The sequence below is a fragment of the Physeter macrocephalus genome, chromosome 20 (assembly GCF_002837175.3).
Source record: "Physeter macrocephalus isolate SW-GA chromosome 20, ASM283717v5, whole genome shotgun sequence".
In the NCBI taxonomy this organism is placed as follows: domain Eukaryota; kingdom Metazoa; phylum Chordata; class Mammalia; order Artiodactyla; family Physeteridae; genus Physeter; species Physeter macrocephalus.
The window spans coordinates 106,793,061-106,810,805 of NC_041233.1; the positions used below are offsets into that span (position 1 = coordinate 106,793,061).

Genomic DNA, 17,745 nt, shown 5'->3' on the forward strand with positions numbered 1-17,745 from the left:
CATTGAGTTTTAAATTACACCAAACATGTTAGAGCACAATGAGTTCAAAGGATAGGAAAAACAAAACGAAATTAAGGATCTTTGTTTCTACAATTTTCATGTGGAGAATGAAGTAAAAATAAATTGTTGGGGGAGTAACACTTAACTGGAGAATTTTATATCATTTATTTATCCAACTATATTAAGGATAGTTTGTGGTTAAAGACTAGAATTGTGTATGAAGACTCCTACAGTAAAATCTCCATTTCTCAATACTCAGAGCTTAGAGACTCTGAGCACAGCTCTATCCTGTGGTCTTTTGATGTTGGTGTTTTCACACTCCTGTGTCGTAATTTTTTTTAACCTTTTTTTTTTTAGGAATTTGTTCATCAGGTGAGCATGAGGTTGTACTAAGCACATGAGTAGGCTTAAATAAGAGTGAGTTTTCCAGCTCTGTTATGGCCCATGTCACAGACCTTACTTGAGAAACTTTGGTCTCCATTAGAATTCAAGATATTGGCATTAAATTATACCGTGCTGTTGAGCTGAATATATATACAATAACCAAAGCGTTTATTCATAAAATGCATATTATATGAATTAATAGTTAAAGAATCTATCTCTGGCAGAAGACATAAAAAATAAAATCACTCAGAATTTGGGAATTAAATTAACTAAATAAGAAAATTCTCTTTAGAAGTGAATATGTCAAAACATAGCTTAAATCTGGGGTTAAAAAAAATCCTGAAGGAAAGCTTACAACTTTTTTTGATGAGCTAAGTAACATCTGCTCTGTTTCTGCTACACTATGGTCCTAGCTACTGTTCTTTGGATATGATGTGATAATTTGTACAAGGCATGTCCATTTTATAAAATAATGACATAAAACATGTAAATTTTATTTCTTCTTTGTGACAATCAATCAAAAGTGTCCTTAGATGTATGAAGCCCTGAGGAATAACAGGGCATTTAAAATATGCCCAGGGCTCACAGGCTTTTTGAGAAACCTTAACTAGAAACAGGCATTGAAAGAAAGATAAGGTACAGTGCAGAGGAAAGGTGTTTGTGGTGTTGACTCTGTCACTGGACTGTGTTTGCTCCAAGTGCCAAGCCCCTCACACCCTCCTCCAAGACCACATCCTCATTGTGAACGTCTGACGTTGGCAAAGGTTCAGGGAAACCCACTCTCCCACACGCTGCCCATGCGAGTGTAAATGACACAGCTGTTCTGAAGGGCTGTTTGCACCATCCCACTTTCACAAAGGTCTTCCTCAACCAACGAAATCTAATTGTATTATAAGCCTCCAGAGAAGTGGACTGAACAATCACCCATGAAAACCATCCCATAATTTTAGTAAGAAAAAAAATTGTTTCCCCCATACCATCAATAAATTTATCTGATTGCAGCTTAATCACATTCCTCTTGTTCTGTTCTCAGGAGATGTAAAGAGCGGTTGTCTGTCACCCCCAATGTAGTTATGTACCTGACACAAAAATCAAGGTTAGGGATGACTCATGCAGCTTTAAAAAAAAAGGTTCACACACCCAGAGAGCACTGAAAGTTTCAGGAGGATGAGCCACATTTTTAAGCCATTTCAATCATTAGCTAGATGTGAGGGTTAGCAGACATTTGGTCCTATATCCAAAATGTCCATGAGCATATTTGGCTCATGCCAAATTGTTTTGGACAGGACCAAATATCAAGGACCTTTTCATGTGGACCAAATGTCTCATGGACATTTGGGGCAGGACAAAATGTCCTGCAAGAGATGTGAGTGCTTTTTGTGCCTAACATCTTACAAACAAGAGACAGGTATCTCTGTCTCAAATAATTATCTGTTTTAAAAGCTGTTTTTCTTTACCTAACACAAGAAAGTCTAATTTTCAAAAAGACACCTAAGTAACTCACCAAATGTAATGTCTCAACTGTTAAGGAGGAAAACGAGATAAAATGCTATTCCCAAAGGTTGTCAGTGGCCACTGGTCAAAGGTGGTAGGCGCTGGCTGGAGCAAACTGGTCAAAATGGGACTCTTAGAAATTCTAGTTCTGAGATGAGACGAACATAATTTTGAAAACTGGAGGGTGAGACCACTGTCCTTTTTTCTAGACGACTTCAAAAATTTAAATACAAGTCCTTACACATAGAAAAGATATCTTTTCACACTTAAAAAAAAAAGTAAATAAGAGACAACTAATTATTTTTCTTTTAAGCTAAGCTTCCTACTCTCATTTCCAGAAATAAAACATACCTGGTATAAATAAAACAGTTGGATTGTAAACATTAAACATTTTGGGTTTTATTTTCTACATTAGACACTTGCATAAAAGAGGGAAGTCCTGTATTTGAATGTAAGGCCCTGTGAATCTTGTTTGCTTTTAGGGTTACTGAAAATTTCACACAGATTCAATGTGAAAGTTTTAGCACTTCTAAATGTGTAATAATTCTTTTTACTATGCAACTTTTTTTCAATTAATTCTTTTAATCAACACGAAATATTCTACATCTGATATAAACCTCTCTCCATTATATATTCTGCACACATAAATGATCCAACTCAAGAGTCTGAACAAAGCAACGCAGGAGATTTGGGAGTGGGAAGGCAGATGTGTGTGAAAATGGGGCTCTTGGCAGAAGATCTGAAATAAGTACCCTCCAATGAGACATAATTGTGGAGGCAAAATAACACAGAGACACAATTACCTGGGGGATGAAGCCATGAAAACCTGAAGCAGTGAGGGTGAGAATTTAGGCGTGAATTATTTATGATGACTAATGTCTTTATAACTTAAAATTAACTACTCCAATTTACCTACTGTCCCCTTAGAAACAGCCCAAATGGAAAAGCATAGTTCGTTTCTTGAAAATATTTTTCTATTTAAAAAACAAAAGATATAAAGGCGGTTACAAGCAATCTGTGCCTGATTTGCACTTGAAACACGTTTATCTTTGTGACTATAGTTAATAATACTGTACTGCATCTAAGAGAGTAAATCTGAAAGGTTGTCTTCACAAGAAAAAAAACATTGCAACATACATGGTGACCAGAGTTAACTCAACTTATGGTGGTGGTCATTTTGCAATATATACAAATACTGAATCATTATGTTGTACACCTGAAACTAATGTAATGTTACAGGTCAATTATACTCCACTTTTAAAAAATGTTTATCTTTGTGCCTCACTGAAAAATCAAAGTATAAAATCTTTTCTGTTTCACAAAATACATTCATTATCAAGATATTCTACTTAAATGCCTGTCAATCAGCTTCAGGGATCCACAAATAAAATTTTTTCTCATGTTGGCACTTCTGTGCTAAGGCTAAATGATACTGGTTTCCTTACTGTACGCTTTAACATATCAAAAGGAGACAGAAAGAGAGAGAGAGAGAGAAGTAAGTAAATAAGCAACTAGCTTCAGGACAAGTAAAAATCGGTGCGGAACGAATCCAGCCTTCTGGCAAACTTCAGGACTCCTCTACTATAAACCAATGACTAGACAGCAAGTCTGTCCCCGCCTTTAGATTTCATATTAATCTGCCTGTGATTTAAATCAGATGTGATGTTTACATTTGTTCTTTTTGAAATCATTTCTAAAGTTACAATGTTTCAAAGGAACTCTAAAAATTTTCAAGGAAAATCCTCATCTAACTGGACTCAACAGATTTTTTTCAATATTGGAAGTATATTTCCCAGCCACATACAGATCTAGCGAGAATCTTGATCTTAAGAATAATCGCCATACATGCGGAAAAAAAAAAACATTCAAATGTATCTCTTCTAGGGAGCTGTCATTTAAGAAAGGAGATACTGTCTACATCCTCAGGAGAATTGATCAAAACTGGTATGAGGGAGAGCACCACGGGAGAGTGGGCATTTTCCCAATCTCATACGTAGAGGTAAGTCCCTTCCCCTTCCTCCTTACGTGGTTGCTGTTTCCAGGGTTACCACAGGTGAAGCATAAGTAACTGTTCTCCTTCATAGAAACTCACACCTCCTGAAAAAGCACAGCCTGCCAGACCGCCACCCCCTGCCCAGCCTGGAGAAATCGGAGAAGCTGTAGCCAAATACAATTTCAGCGCTGACACAAATGTGGAACTATCGCTGAGAAAGGTAACCTGCTTTCTTCACTGGTGCATTTCAAAGGCTGTATATTTTCACAACTAAGATAGGTCGTCTTTTTCCTTAGACATTTTTGTGTCTCCCTCATTTTCCGCAAAGGACTCCATCAGGCTTCCCCGAGTCACTGTTACCTGCCACTCCTGGGTCCTTCCAGATGAGGTCCCTGTGGGATGCAACGCTTCTCAGAGAGACTTGCCCTCTGTGGTTTAGCCTGGGAGGCTCCAAATTGTCTCCAAGGGGTGCCTCGGGCTAAATATCAGGAGCTGCACATGTGGAAACATCAAAAGAAAATAGCACTTTAATACAGTTCAAAACAGTGTTCTTCTGCTGCCTTATTATTCAAAAATTATATCAAATTCAAAATTGAAACTGGGTTTTGTGGCATTGGCTTGATCCTGCAGCCAGCAGGAATAGTGACTGTAGAAAGTTCTATCATTGCAAAAGCCAGGGGTTTTATAAAAAATATTATTGACCGCTATGGCACGGCCACCCACCAATCAGAATGGATGCTGGTGCTACACCATCTTGATGCAGAGCGGGTGGATGTCAGCCCTGGCCACAGCTATGCATAATCTAGGATGCTGGCTTTGCCCCGTCCTGTTAGCCTCACTCTTTGTTACAACTCAGAACATGTAGATAAAGAAGAAAAACATTGTGCTATCCAACTTCATCCCTTCCAGGGGTTGACTTCTATAACCCATTTCAGATATACCATCACAGCAAGCTATAGTGCACTTTCTGAAGCTCTTCCTACATAAGGTCATTCCCTTGAATCTGTCAGTGATCAGATGATGGTACTGTCATCGACACATTGCAGGTTAAACTACTGTGCTTTTTGAAATAACTTACACATGTCACTTCCCACAGTACCAATATGAACATGTATAAGGCCAAATATCCTTAGGAAAGATTCTGATGTTGTGAATGGATGATTAAACCGCATATATGTTGATAAGCCATAATTTGGGAGTAAGCTCTGAGGCTTTAGTTGCATTCTCATAACGAAAACAAAACACTGGAAGTATAAGGCTTTCCCAGATGGAAAACTATTGTTTATTAGAAAACATTGACAATTATAATTTTTATGTTATCACATCTCTATTTCTAATGCATTTTCCTAATATTCATTACAGGGAGATAGAATTATTCTTCTTAAAAGAGTTGATCAAAACTGGTATGAAGGTAAAATTCCAGGAACCAACAGACAAGGCATCTTCCCTGTTTCCTATGTAGAAGTCATCAAGAAGAATACAACCAAAGGTGCTGAGGATTACCCTGACCCTCCAATACCCCACAGCTATTCTAGTGATAGAATCCACAGCTTAAGTTCAAATAAGGTAAGAAAACATTCTAGCATATTAAGTATAATAGTTGGGAGCTCAGGGTAACATAATTGGTACATGATTTTAGGACATTAGATTACAACATCATATCTATGGCAAAGCAAAAGATTTACAGGTTATGTTTCTAAGTGCCAGGTCAAATCAATATAATTTAATTTTTCCTATGGGTGTTGGCATAAAGGTTTAAGCTACAGAAAGGGGAACTACATAAAGAATCTACTATCTTAAGAGAAGCATTTTCTTTTAAAGGGCTAAGGCTAGGCATTTTATTTATTCTACTTTTCTTTGAAGACTGGGTTGCTGAGCAATTACTCTCAATCCTTTATCATTGGATAATGGAACAGTTTGGTACTTTCCAATTTTGTTTGATTGGTTATAAAATTTTCCAGAATCTTCTTTAGTACATTTACTTCACTAGCAGAGCTCAGCATTTAGAGAGCAACATCCTTCCTTCAGTAGTTCCTACTGCTAAAAAGAAAAGACTCTTCATCCGTATCTTTGTCTTATCCACCATTCAGTCATCTTAAAAGAACTACCAGATAAATTTCAAAGCGCCTGTACTTTCAAATAAAAGTTTATAAGAAAGAATAAGTATGTATCTACAAAGACTTATTTAAAATTTAAGAAATTCTTACATGTCATAATATTGGCAATGTAATATTTAGATCACAATGTTTTAATCTTTGCTGAGAATATGATTTAAATGTATTTTCAGTTTCCTAAGTTTTCTCTTAGAATACCAGATTTTACATTTTATAAATCGAGAAATGTACAAATTTCACTAATAACTAATTAGTGTTTTATTCTCACTGCTGGGGGAAAATACGTTGAAAAGCTTTCGTTCATAAATTTTGAAGAATATTTAATGGTTTTACCAACTGGTAATGTATACTATGATGTCATTGGCTAAATGAAGGGAACTTCTCAGTAGTTTTGAACTGAATCATTTTCAGAAAAAAGAACTGTAATGTACTTTTAAACCATGATACCCAAAATATACTAAACGTTAAATATCTTATTTTCTGACTGATATTGATAAATAGAGGAGGGAATTCATTGTGATTTATGAATCACTCTTGGACATACTCAAATCACATTTCTTGACATACTACCTTTATTTTAGGAGGGACCCAAATGTAAGTTGATATTATTTCTGATATTTCTGCCTTTAATATAGTAGAATCCAATTCTAAGGCTTTTGGAAGACAAGATAATTATATGATGTTTGTATTATAGGTATATTTTTGTGATATAGGTATCTCGGGACACTTAATTTAACTTTCAGTAGAAGCAAGTCCACGGTAAGGCTAAGCACTTTGAACCCATTAACATGTATATTCGTGCCTGTGGCGGTCATGGAGCTGGAGTAGCAGTGGCAGCAGGTAGTATGGGATAGCGGTAGCCATGACGGTAATGGAATTTAAAGACCTTTCCTCCTCAGCCACGTAATGTTCCTAGCACTAAAGGTGCTATGTAGCCTTTAGTCTTGAATCTTCTGTAAGGATGCTCGCAAGTGTTTTGTGACATTTAATCTCATTTATCCCACTCCATGGTGACGCGGCATCACATTTCCCTTTTTAAAAACTCTAAATAAATTCTATTAAAGCCCCATTCCTATCATAGGACAGAAGTCGAAAGTTAAGTGGAGAGTGCACTGTGCACTGATCCATACTAAGGCCCAAGGACCAAGAGTGCTGAGAGCACCAGTGACGTGTCAGCCCAAACAATCAACCAGCAAGTGCAATCTTTCTTGAAGATTTTTTCTTTCCAAACCCAAATCATCGACCTGGAAAGAACCAAAGTAAAATGTCTTCCACCAGCCTCTCTCGAGACCTTCATATGTGTAGCATATAGCATTCTTCCTAGTCCAAAAACAATACATAAATGTATTAGAATGTTTCTAGGCAACACTTCTAGAACAACTTTTAATGAATTTACATTAAAAATTCTGTCTTATTCAATGTATCCAAAATATAGCGATAATATTAAGATATACAGAAGTATTTTTTTACTTCAGGAGATTAAGCTTCATAAATTAGACCTCCACTAGATTATATAAAATGTCCAGCTTTTGAAAAAGAGAATGGAAGTCTTCTAGCAGAAGTTTATTCCTGTTCGCATCATATGCTCCCTTTCTATATAAACATTTACTTTGGATTTTTTAAAACTTTGAAATAGTAGTTATGTAAGTTCAGTCTCGTTTTGATCGTGGGTTTCTGTTCTTAAAAAATATCTCTCAGAACTTATTCATTTAGAAATGTGTTAACATATAATGATGTAAAAATATTTTATGCCATATGTTATAATCACCTCACAAACCCAAGTGAGAAAATGATGAAGGTTCAAAAGATTTGGCACAGGAAGAAAGAACACTAAACAGATTCTGGGAATAAAAAAGTTTCATTATTGGTTTTCTTTCTACATTAACATTATTTCAGAGTCATTTATATTAAATCAATATCTGGAAACATGCTTTGAAAGAAGTAGTCTATTAAATTAAATCTCTAAAGATTTTGCTGTCTGTTCTTATAATCTCTATGACAGCTTTATCTTGTCATTTGACATTTAATAGACCTTTTCCAAATACTAGTATAAAGTATTCAGATAAATCGTTAATTAACATACTAATTATTTTATGTATTTAAATTCAAAAAATATAAGCAAATCTAGACCATAGCATAAAATATTTTTTATATTCACCATCATACCTTTCTGCATTTCTCTGTCTCTGTGTTTTAATGCATTATTATTATTTTCATGTTTTTTTAACTTCATATATCCTGCTCATTTCTAAGTTGGCTTCCAGCGAACCAGTGCCCCCTCCCTTGCACAAAGCTTCATGTGGCCCAGATAAAGGAGTTCTCCAGGGAATCACCCCAGGGTGGCTGTCCCTGACAGCCAAGTGTCCACTGGTAAAGCCTTTGGCCCCAACACTACCTTCTTTTCGGGACAACTTCTTGGACGAATTAGAGGAGTTTGGTGCTTTAGTTTTACCTGCTGACCAAGCCAAACCAAATACCCCAGAGGAGATCACCCTTGAAATTAAGGAGGACCCCTCTGTTGTCCTCCCATTGCCGCCAGCATCTGCAACTGCCAAGCCACCCTCCTCGCTGCTACCTCTCCCCCACTTGGGTGTGACCTCAGCTGCAGCCCAGCCCCCTGAGGCAGCACTGCTTCAGGATTCCAGAAAGACGCCTCAAAACCGGTTTGCAGATCTGACAACAATGAGAAAGGGTTCTGCAGGCCCTGAAAAAGTACCTGAGGTCCTAGGTGATAAGTTCATGACCTCTGCACATGCTAGTGTGGGTCCCTTGCCCCAAACCCTCCCCGTCATTGGAGAAGAAGATGAGGAAATCTATGAGGGGGTCACGGCAGGTATCCGAAGAGGGCCAGAATCTCAAGAACCAGATGCCTTGTGGTGTGGCCATGATGGCACAGAGGTGACACCACTCCTGCACATGGAGGAGGAGGAGGAGGAGAGGGAAGCTGACAGCTTAAAATTTCCAATAGCAATCCCCACAGACCCTAGGAGCCCTAAGGAAGACAGCAATGCAGCAAAAACCAGTGAAGAGGTACTCTAATTTTGCCTAATTCCTGAAGAACTAACCAGTCTTACTACGGTTAGGTGGTACAGTTAACCATATTAATAAACATCAATTTTGACAGTCTTAGAAGGTTTCCAGGCAAGAAACACAGCACTGTATGAGGTAGGGGTGGAGGGATGGATAGAAACACACCAAATTTTAACAAGATGATGTAAATATGTGATATTATTCCATTATTTATTTATTACTATAAATCCAAATTTAAACATTTTTGTAATTTAAAGTCTTTCTAATTTTAATATTCATAATAATAGCTAATAGTTGAGCTCTTACTGTCAGACAGCTTTCTAAAAACGCTACATCTTTACTTTTCAAAGCTCAGTAGGGTGGGTTATATTATTATTCCCACTTTTGGGATGAGGAAATTGCTACACAGAGAGCTTAGTTCACCTCCAGGGTGAGAAAACTATACACCATATCTTTGATATAGTAACAGTTTGAAAAAGAAGGGGAGAAAGAAAGAGAAAGAAAAGAAAACAAAAAAGAAAAATGTATTGCAGTTCCCTCTCAACTCTTTCTGAAGAGGTAATTGCTTTAAGTTGGTGACGACCTAAGAGTTGAGTCCTACATATTCACCTTACAAACAAAGAACTTTGGGCAATAATTTTAATCGGTTAAGAGGGAAATGCTCTAAATCTTTAGCTTTTAAGCTTCTCTCTTTCAAAAAAGACAAAAACAAACCTTGATGTCTCAAATATTTAATCTGTGAATTAAAAAGCAAATATGATTACTGGCAAACATTGAAATTATGGAACAAAATTAATGATTCATATTATGCTACTAAGCAAGTCACCTTCCCCCATGGCTCCTCTAGTTAGAAATCTTTAAAAATGAAAATCAGTTTTGAAACCCCATAATTTCCAATTAACATCTCACCAATAACAAATGTAGAGGCATTTGGTCTATACGGGGTATTCTTGGGATTAAGTAATGGTGAGCGCCCATTAGGCCACAGGCCACCCACAAAACGCTGAGTCTTGGCTGTCCCCTAACCAGGTGAGGAAATGTCTTCTGGACAAAGAACGTAGCCATGTCTGCATTTGTATAGAATAAACACACCGCTTAGTAATAGAGATCTTTCATTCATTGCAGTAAGTCAAACAGATTTCTAAGTCAATTACTTAAATAACTAATTTCCCGTTCAATGTAATCAAGTTTAAGATGTGATTAGACATGGGGCTTGGTTCCCAGGAACTGCTACTGCCGGCTGCAGGCAGCACCCACAGCGTGGTGCTCAGGGGGTGAGTTTCACAGCCAGTTCCCACCAATGCACGCACACGCACAGACAGAGGTCGTAACTTCCCTAGCTTTGCGGCAAACTGACTATAAATTGTGATCTACTTCACAAGCAAGTTACAAAGAGTCATTGCAGGGTTTTACACTTTCTTCCTCAATGTTTAGAAGGACCCATCCCACAAATTACATTATACAATTGTAGATTATGGGGGTTCTTATCTCCAGCCGCTCATATCAGAAAAGTGAAACTGATAATACCCATTGGGAATTTTGAATCAAATGCAGAAGAAAAAGTGAGTGCTTTCACAGCAAGAATTTGTCATAAATGTCACACACCCCAGGGTATTTAGTAACTTCAAAATTTTTTAGGTGCGGGGGGTATTCTCTAAAAAGCATGTAACCTCATGTTGGACACCAGCGTCATTGCATCTTGTCTTTCCTCAATATTTAAGCCATCTTCATTTTCTTCGGGAGATCGAACATCTACATCCTTTCCCAGCTGTCTGCTTTCCTCCCTTCCCTTTCATTCCTCCTTGGCCACTGTCTCTGACCTGGTGCCCACACTTTCTCAGCCTACCCAGCCCTCCTCATCTCTGCACCTCCCTAAATACTCTTATCAACAGGAGATAAGCTCACCAAAATTAAAGGTAACTGCATCTTGAGTGTGGTTTATTGCATGTCTTTCAATGAACTTAATTAATTACATGTACGTCTTTAGATTCGTGCCATCTTACAAGATCTAAAAAGTCATTCAATATTGGCTGCTAACTTTTAACATCATTAGCATGGCCTCTGTCCAAAAATTTAAAAGACGTATTTGCATAGCAGCTATACTTAGATTGAGGAGGAAAACAAACTAAACTTCATACAAGAATAAAAAGTGATTATTAGATGTTTTTTTTTAAGTTTAGGATCAGCGGGAGAACCATCCCATTCAAAGGTGTCAGCTTTGGGGCTTCCCTGGTGGCGCAGTGGTTGGGAGTCCGCCTGCCGATGCAGGGGACGCGGGTTCGTGCCCCGGTCCGGGGAGATCCCACATACCGGGAAGATCCCACATGCCGCGGAGCGGCTGGGCCCGTGAGCCATGGCCGCTGAGCCTGCGCGTCCGGAGCCTGTGCTCCGCAGCGGGAGAGGCCACAGCAGTGAGAGGCCCGCGTACCGCAAAGAAAAAAAAAAAGGTGTCAGCTTTGTGCCTGTCATCCTCTGTCACTTCTTAGTGGGCTCATTGCCTCCCAAGTTTCCCAACTAATCAGCAGGTTCAGCAGAGCCTAAGGGCTGGATGATCTCTGGCACTGCCTTGAGCCTTGTTCTTCCACCAAACTGAAGTAAATTAATGAGGATGTGGAAAGGAGGCTTTTTTTGTAGCAGTTAACAAAGCATCCATCTCTGAGACTCGCTGGCTGGCTGGCAGCTCTGCTGGTATTTAACTCCCTCTTAGGATACCATGATAAAAGATTTTTAACAAAGTTAATGACTGGCCTTGCAAAGAGATTCAGTGACAACCACAGCATGAAATCAATCCATCTCAGAAAAGTTTTACTTCTATGTCCAGAATGATCCTGAAACCTTTTCCTTTAGACAAAAGGACTTCAGATAATGACTCAACCTCACACTCAGTCTTCTCAACTTGAAATGAGAGCTTCTGCAGATAAGTAAAAAAAAAACAAAACAAAACGAAGGCTCTGGTAGAGTCATGTTTTTGAACTCGGAAGCACCAACACCTGAGAAATGCCATTTATGCATCTTCCAAAACCCCATCACCAAATCTATCCACCAAAATAGTCCATCTGCGTGAATTTTATCTTACGTAGAAAAGGAATCTTTGAAAAAAATGTAGTGTATTTTAAAGACATATTGCTCTTTGCCCTTTGAGGTTTTTATCTTAGCTGGCAGGAAAAAATTAGGAAATTTTTTCAATAATAATAATTCTTTAGATAATGTCTGAGACTAAGAATTTGCCTTTTTTTCTCTCTCTGTGGTTCTCTTTTTAAAGCCAAAATATTTATTCTTTGCCTTTCCCTACTTGTTCTTCAGCCTTTATGCTCAGTCAATAAGTGGGCAAGTAATTGAGAATCAGCCTTCTCTAATGTAGAGAGATGGAACACTCACCACTGTAGTGTCAAGAACAAAACCAGAATTTAAACAGGTTTATTCTCCTGCAAGAACCAAGCTCATCTCAGACGTTCCGTATGTTTCAGTTGTTCACAGAATGGTATGAGAGAATGGAGATATTCACAGTAACCATGTTTTAAAAGAATACTTTAATAACTACATCAAACAACTAACTTCAGAAAAATGAAGTTTTTTCTCTTTTTTATCTCATATTTGAGAGCAAATGTTAATTTTAATCCCCCACTTTTTCTGAAAGCCTTATAAATCTATTTTTTACTCATAGAAAGAATATAAGTTGACTGAAGTTATGCTCGTAAGTATACATACAAATTGAATCAACTACAAATTTTAGGCCATTATTGTAGTTTAATCCACATCTGACACAGTAACAAATTGATATGACTCCTTTAAGAAGGCTTCCTATTTCTCTCATTTCAAGAATGTTAGAAATTTTGCTCATTACAAAGAAGGAAAGTAACGTAGCACTAAAAGCAAAGAGAAAATAAAATTTTAATAATGTTTTAATAGGCATAGTATAGTATGCATGAAATCACTACAACAACATTATCAACCCCTATCAGCCATTGTTTTACTTAACTCATGTTAATTTAATGCAATTTTGTTCTTTTAAAGTATTTTCTGAGATAATGTAAGTCTGTCATATGCAATCCAAAATCTTCCATGGGAATAAAAGTTACCACGACCTTATAGATGACAGAAGACTGAAATGTACATATAAATTATGAGTTTGATATATAAATCAGAATCCAATATTTTCTCTAGTCTTTGAGCATCTTTTAAATATTGGTTTTTCATAATATAAATTATTATAATCCTCAGCTTTGCTGTAAGCTGAGCTTCCAAGTCCATCTAAGAATTTTCTGTAAAAGAGTCTTGCAGCAATGTGGACTCAAGCTGCAGTGGAAGCGCTTTGTGAACAGAGAAAGACTCTTTCTTGGGTTTCTTCCAAGAAACTCAGTTATTATGGTCCCAAAAGGAAGTCTCCTCACCCTAAAGCCATCCCACTGGAAGGTAATCCCCTTGAGCACAGTTTCCAACATGAAATTAAGCCCTGATTCTTCCTAATATGTTCAAATGATCTTTCCAGTTGTTTATCCACATCATTCCAACAGCTGCTTTTTTTCTCTATGAGTCTTGATGTTTATAGAACGCTTGTATTAGTCAAGATTGGGGCAGCTGCAGTGCCAGAAGACTCAAAATAATTAGAGCTTAAACAAGGTAGAAATACATATTTCTTATGCATAAATGTAGCGCATCCAGGGTTGGTATGTGGCTATACCGTCATCAGGGATCCCAGGAGATTCCATTTTATTTTGGCACATCACCATGCTCAATGAAAAGCTTCCACTGCATGGTCCAAAGTGGCTGCAGCAGCTCCAGCAGTCCCTTTCTCATTCCAGCCAGCAGGAAGGAAAAAGGGGAGAGAAGCTTATGTCTTCTTCCTTGAAGGGCATTTTCCAGAAACTGCACATATCCCATTTGTCAGAACTTACCACATGAGCACATCTAGATACAAGGAAGTTTGGAAAATAGACCTTATTCAGAATGGCCGTGTGCCTACCTAACATTTGGGATTCTGTTACTGGGATGACAAAGAAGAGAATGGATATTGGAGAACATGAAGCATTCTCTGCCACAAGCCTTAAAGAAAAATGCCTGATGCATTTCATCCCCAGAGACTGAAGATATGAGGTCAATCATTACTAATTATTATGAACTTTTCCCTAAATGAGAGTTGAGAAAACCACATGTTTTTATTTAAAAGTACTTTAGTCCTGCTAAAGTTCCCATAAGCCAAACCAAATACCAGACAGTACATTGCTAGGTCTTGTCCATGAATGGACAGAAAATAAAACATACATACAAGAAAGGTTAGTTTACTCACTGTCGTATTAAAAATCTTACTTTGAAAGAACACCAAAATAGTCACAAGGTGCTTGGAGTTAGAACAATATTCTGTATTTAATTAACATTATTTCACAATTTCCCCCAGAAAAGGCTTTTTTTTTTTTTTTTTTTTGGCCATGCTGCGAGGCTTGTGGGATCTTAGTTCCCCAACCAGGGTCTGAACCTGGGCCCTCGGCAGTGAAAGCGCACAGTCCTAACCACTAGACCACCGGGGAATTCCCCATATTTTCTTTGCATGTGTTTTATTAGAAAATTTACCTGTGACAAATGATTGACACTGTCTATGAAATTTGATGGATATGAAGCAAAATTTCCCTGGCTCTTACCTTGCATCTATTCAAATAAACACAAAGAAAACAGGTCAGATCTGAGAGTATCTCGAAACCAATTGTTAAGCCTTCTATTAAAGACATAAAATTTCTTGTAAGTGTTCTTAGCCATCTACACTGCATTCAAACATCTTCCCTATGCCAACTTCCCTCTATAAATCTCTCTCTGCTCTGCCTGTGAGTTCCCTAGTAAAGCAGCGACTGATGCCTGTGCTGTGAAAATTCTAGGCTGCCAGAAGAGCTGTCTGTAGACTGTTAACCTTTCCTGCCCTGCTCTTATTTGGGAGTTTGGCATGCTGTATGTGCATGGAAAAAAAAACAAAACAGGAAATCTCCTCTGAAGGCTGGGTAATGAAGATGAGAACTAATGAACTTCTTACGGCTTTTCCAGGCTGATTTAAAAAGCGATCTACTTGTCTTGGGTAAGCCTCCGCGTAGCCCAGTGATGTCCTGGAGATCCTACAGCTCACCAGTCAGAGGGCTCAGCGGTTCCCACAGGGTAGGATCAGCCACCCCACCTTGAGCCAGGCACCCTGGCCACCCCTCCACCGTCAGGGGGCTGGCTCTTCCTCAGTTGTCATTGCTGTGCTTTGCCAATGAAGTAGGGCTGGAGGTACCCTTGAAAGGAAAGGACCTTTCTGATGATGATGAGCAGCTATGAAGTCAGATCAACACGAAAATCCTATCCTGAGTCTTTGGGCAATGAGCTTCCCCTTTATGCGTGTGTGTGTGTAAGCTTTCCAAAAGCGACAAAGACATGCCCCAAGTCTCCTCTGTACAAATAAGGGTGTGGTATATGTCGTCTTCCACATCCATCTCGTGTAAATCACTGCTTTCCCATCACTATTTCTAGTGCAAAGAATAAAGCTGCTGCCAATCATATACTGAACTCACACCCTTCCAGGGATGCTTGCTTCTGTGTCGTTCAGTTTATTTGGATTTCTTTTAATCCATGGCCCTTGTTGTAAAATATCTTGTTGCTCTGCTGACATGTGCCGCATTCACTCCATGACCCTTTCAAGACAACTCTGCTTCCCTGGACTCCCTGGACTCCAGGGGCTCCCAGGCTCTTGACAGCTCTGACTGAACTTAAAGGTCAGATTACTTTCCCTTTGACTACTTAGTTCTATGGCATCGACAGCCCTTGAAAATGAATGGATTCTAATTGGTACCATCAATTCTGAGGACGGCAGCCGAGGAGTTTGAGAATTTTCATCTCTGCCTGAATCGGTCCTTTCCCATTTCTATTTTGAAGGACACTGGTTTAATCTTACGTGCTCCATCACATGATTATGGTTCTGCAAGCTTTTAAGGGCTTGATGACAGATTTCCTTTTCCGTTTTTAAGAAATGTAGATACTTCTCTGTATTTAGGCCATTTTTGTGCTTTTTGCTTTGCCTAATAAGACCTGATTTTGTTTCTGAGGCAGAGATTTGTGTTGCTATAGAGAATGAGGAATGTTGATTGGGAGAGATTCTCACAGAAGGGCTTTCCAGAGCTCCCCCCCCACAAAAAAGAAAACTTTTTCCAAAATTAATATGACCCATCCATAAATTCCCATGGGTCAATGAGATGGTATGCTTTGGGTCACCATAAATTTTTTTCTTTGTCAGATTTCTACATTATGTATTTATATGTTCTATTATATGTGTTTGTGTGGAACACAAATATTCTATATTCTTTAGATTTAGGCAAAGTTGTGTTTTCACAATTTAAAAAATAATTTAAATATTTAAAATAATTGTATAATGTAAGAAAGAAAAATACACCTAGAAACATAAACATGGTACTGTTTGTTATTAAGAGAATTTCATCTAATTCTGGTTGGCAAGTACCACACCTAACATTTTCTGGGAAAAAAAAAACATTAGCATTTAAAGTAATGGTCAATCCTTACCTAAGTATTACCTAATACTAGATATAGCTAGTCCTCCGGGTGCCTCTGCAGAAGCACAGATAAGAAGATAGGTTTAGGACAGACTGCGCCTTACTATCTCAGCCAGAAAAGTATATATTTTACTGATCCCTAAGGTTCTAGGATATTTCAAACCAACTTTCTTATGAGCAGTGGCTTGTGATTGGTTCTGGCTTTGAAAATTAGCATGTGTTTAAAACCTGTCTCATTTGTATCTGCTTTTGACAACACTAAAAAATAGCTACACTAAAAGGAAAAAAAGATTGTTACATTGCCAAGGAAAAAGCTAAATATTTAGGATTCTATAAAAACAGCATGTTTCATTGGATTTTCTAATTTTTATTGTGCTCTTAAGACTCATTAAGGAAATATAAATATGACATAATTCTCGCTTAAAATTTCCAGCACAGTGACTGTAATCTGTTAACTTCAAAACCATCTTTTTAAACTCACAGCTCACATGAGCTTCTTGAATGTCACTAATGTATCTTCTATGTTTATCACAAAACCACTAAGAAGTTATGAGTAATAGAAATGCCTGAGCAGATAGTGAAAATACAAACGAACACAGACCAAAAATACTGGTGGCTAAAAGACTGATCCTTTCTCAAGAATTTAAAACGTGGGATAGGAAGAACATGGTCATAAAAACAGATGAATATCTATTCCACATCGCTCTGTGGTCTTTAAAATATCCTTTCAAAATGAATCCAGGCTGAAGGAACTGGTGAGAGCTGTCCAAAGGCAAAACAACTTTTAACACGTTTCTGGCATTACTCACCATTAGGTGGCAAAAGAGTGCGGATACCTCACAGGTCTTTGCCCCAAGGTTTGTGCCCAGTTATAAGGAGAGGGAAAGGCAAAAGACAACCTTCTACGACAATTTGTTTGGGTATCCATACAGAACATAAACACTTGCCTAAAGGAAAAAAATTAAGGTGTTGATTTTAAAAAGCCTGCACTATCTATTCCATCATAGTAAGCTTCTGTGCAATAAAGAGTGAGAGTCAGCATTATAATTCTGTTCCTTCTCCTTGCCTATTTGTGATATCAAGAAATTATCTTTGGATTTTGGTTTACTGATCTGAAAAATGAAGTTTAATTATTGTTTTAAAATTAATTGTTTTTACATGACTGAGACACAGGAATTAACCAATGCCAGCTGTCACAGCTCTC

General features: G+C 37.9%; 1 protein-coding gene across 11 annotated transcripts in view; it reads left to right on the plus strand.

Annotated features, from left to right (window-relative positions):
• Positions 1 to 17,745, plus strand: part of SORBS2 (sorbin and SH3 domain containing 2) — a 99,713-nt gene that overhangs the window by 71,929 nt on the left and 10,039 nt on the right. For 6 of the 11 annotated variants that reach the window (XM_055081314.1, XM_028481774.2, XM_028481776.2 and 3 more), the window contains 3 exons: positions 3,763 to 3,877; positions 3,963 to 4,091; positions 5,234 to 5,437. In XM_055081314.1, coding sequence (XP_054937289.1) covers positions 3,763 to 3,877; positions 3,963 to 4,091; positions 5,234 to 5,437 — 448 coding nt within the window. Of the gene's footprint in view, positions 1 to 3,762; positions 3,878 to 3,962; positions 4,092 to 5,233; positions 5,438 to 8,238; positions 9,016 to 10,736; positions 10,932 to 15,045; positions 15,154 to 17,745 lie in introns of all 11 variants that reach the window. The other 5 variants (XM_028481767.2, XM_028481768.2, XM_028481771.2 and 2 more) reach the window with 3 other exon arrangements.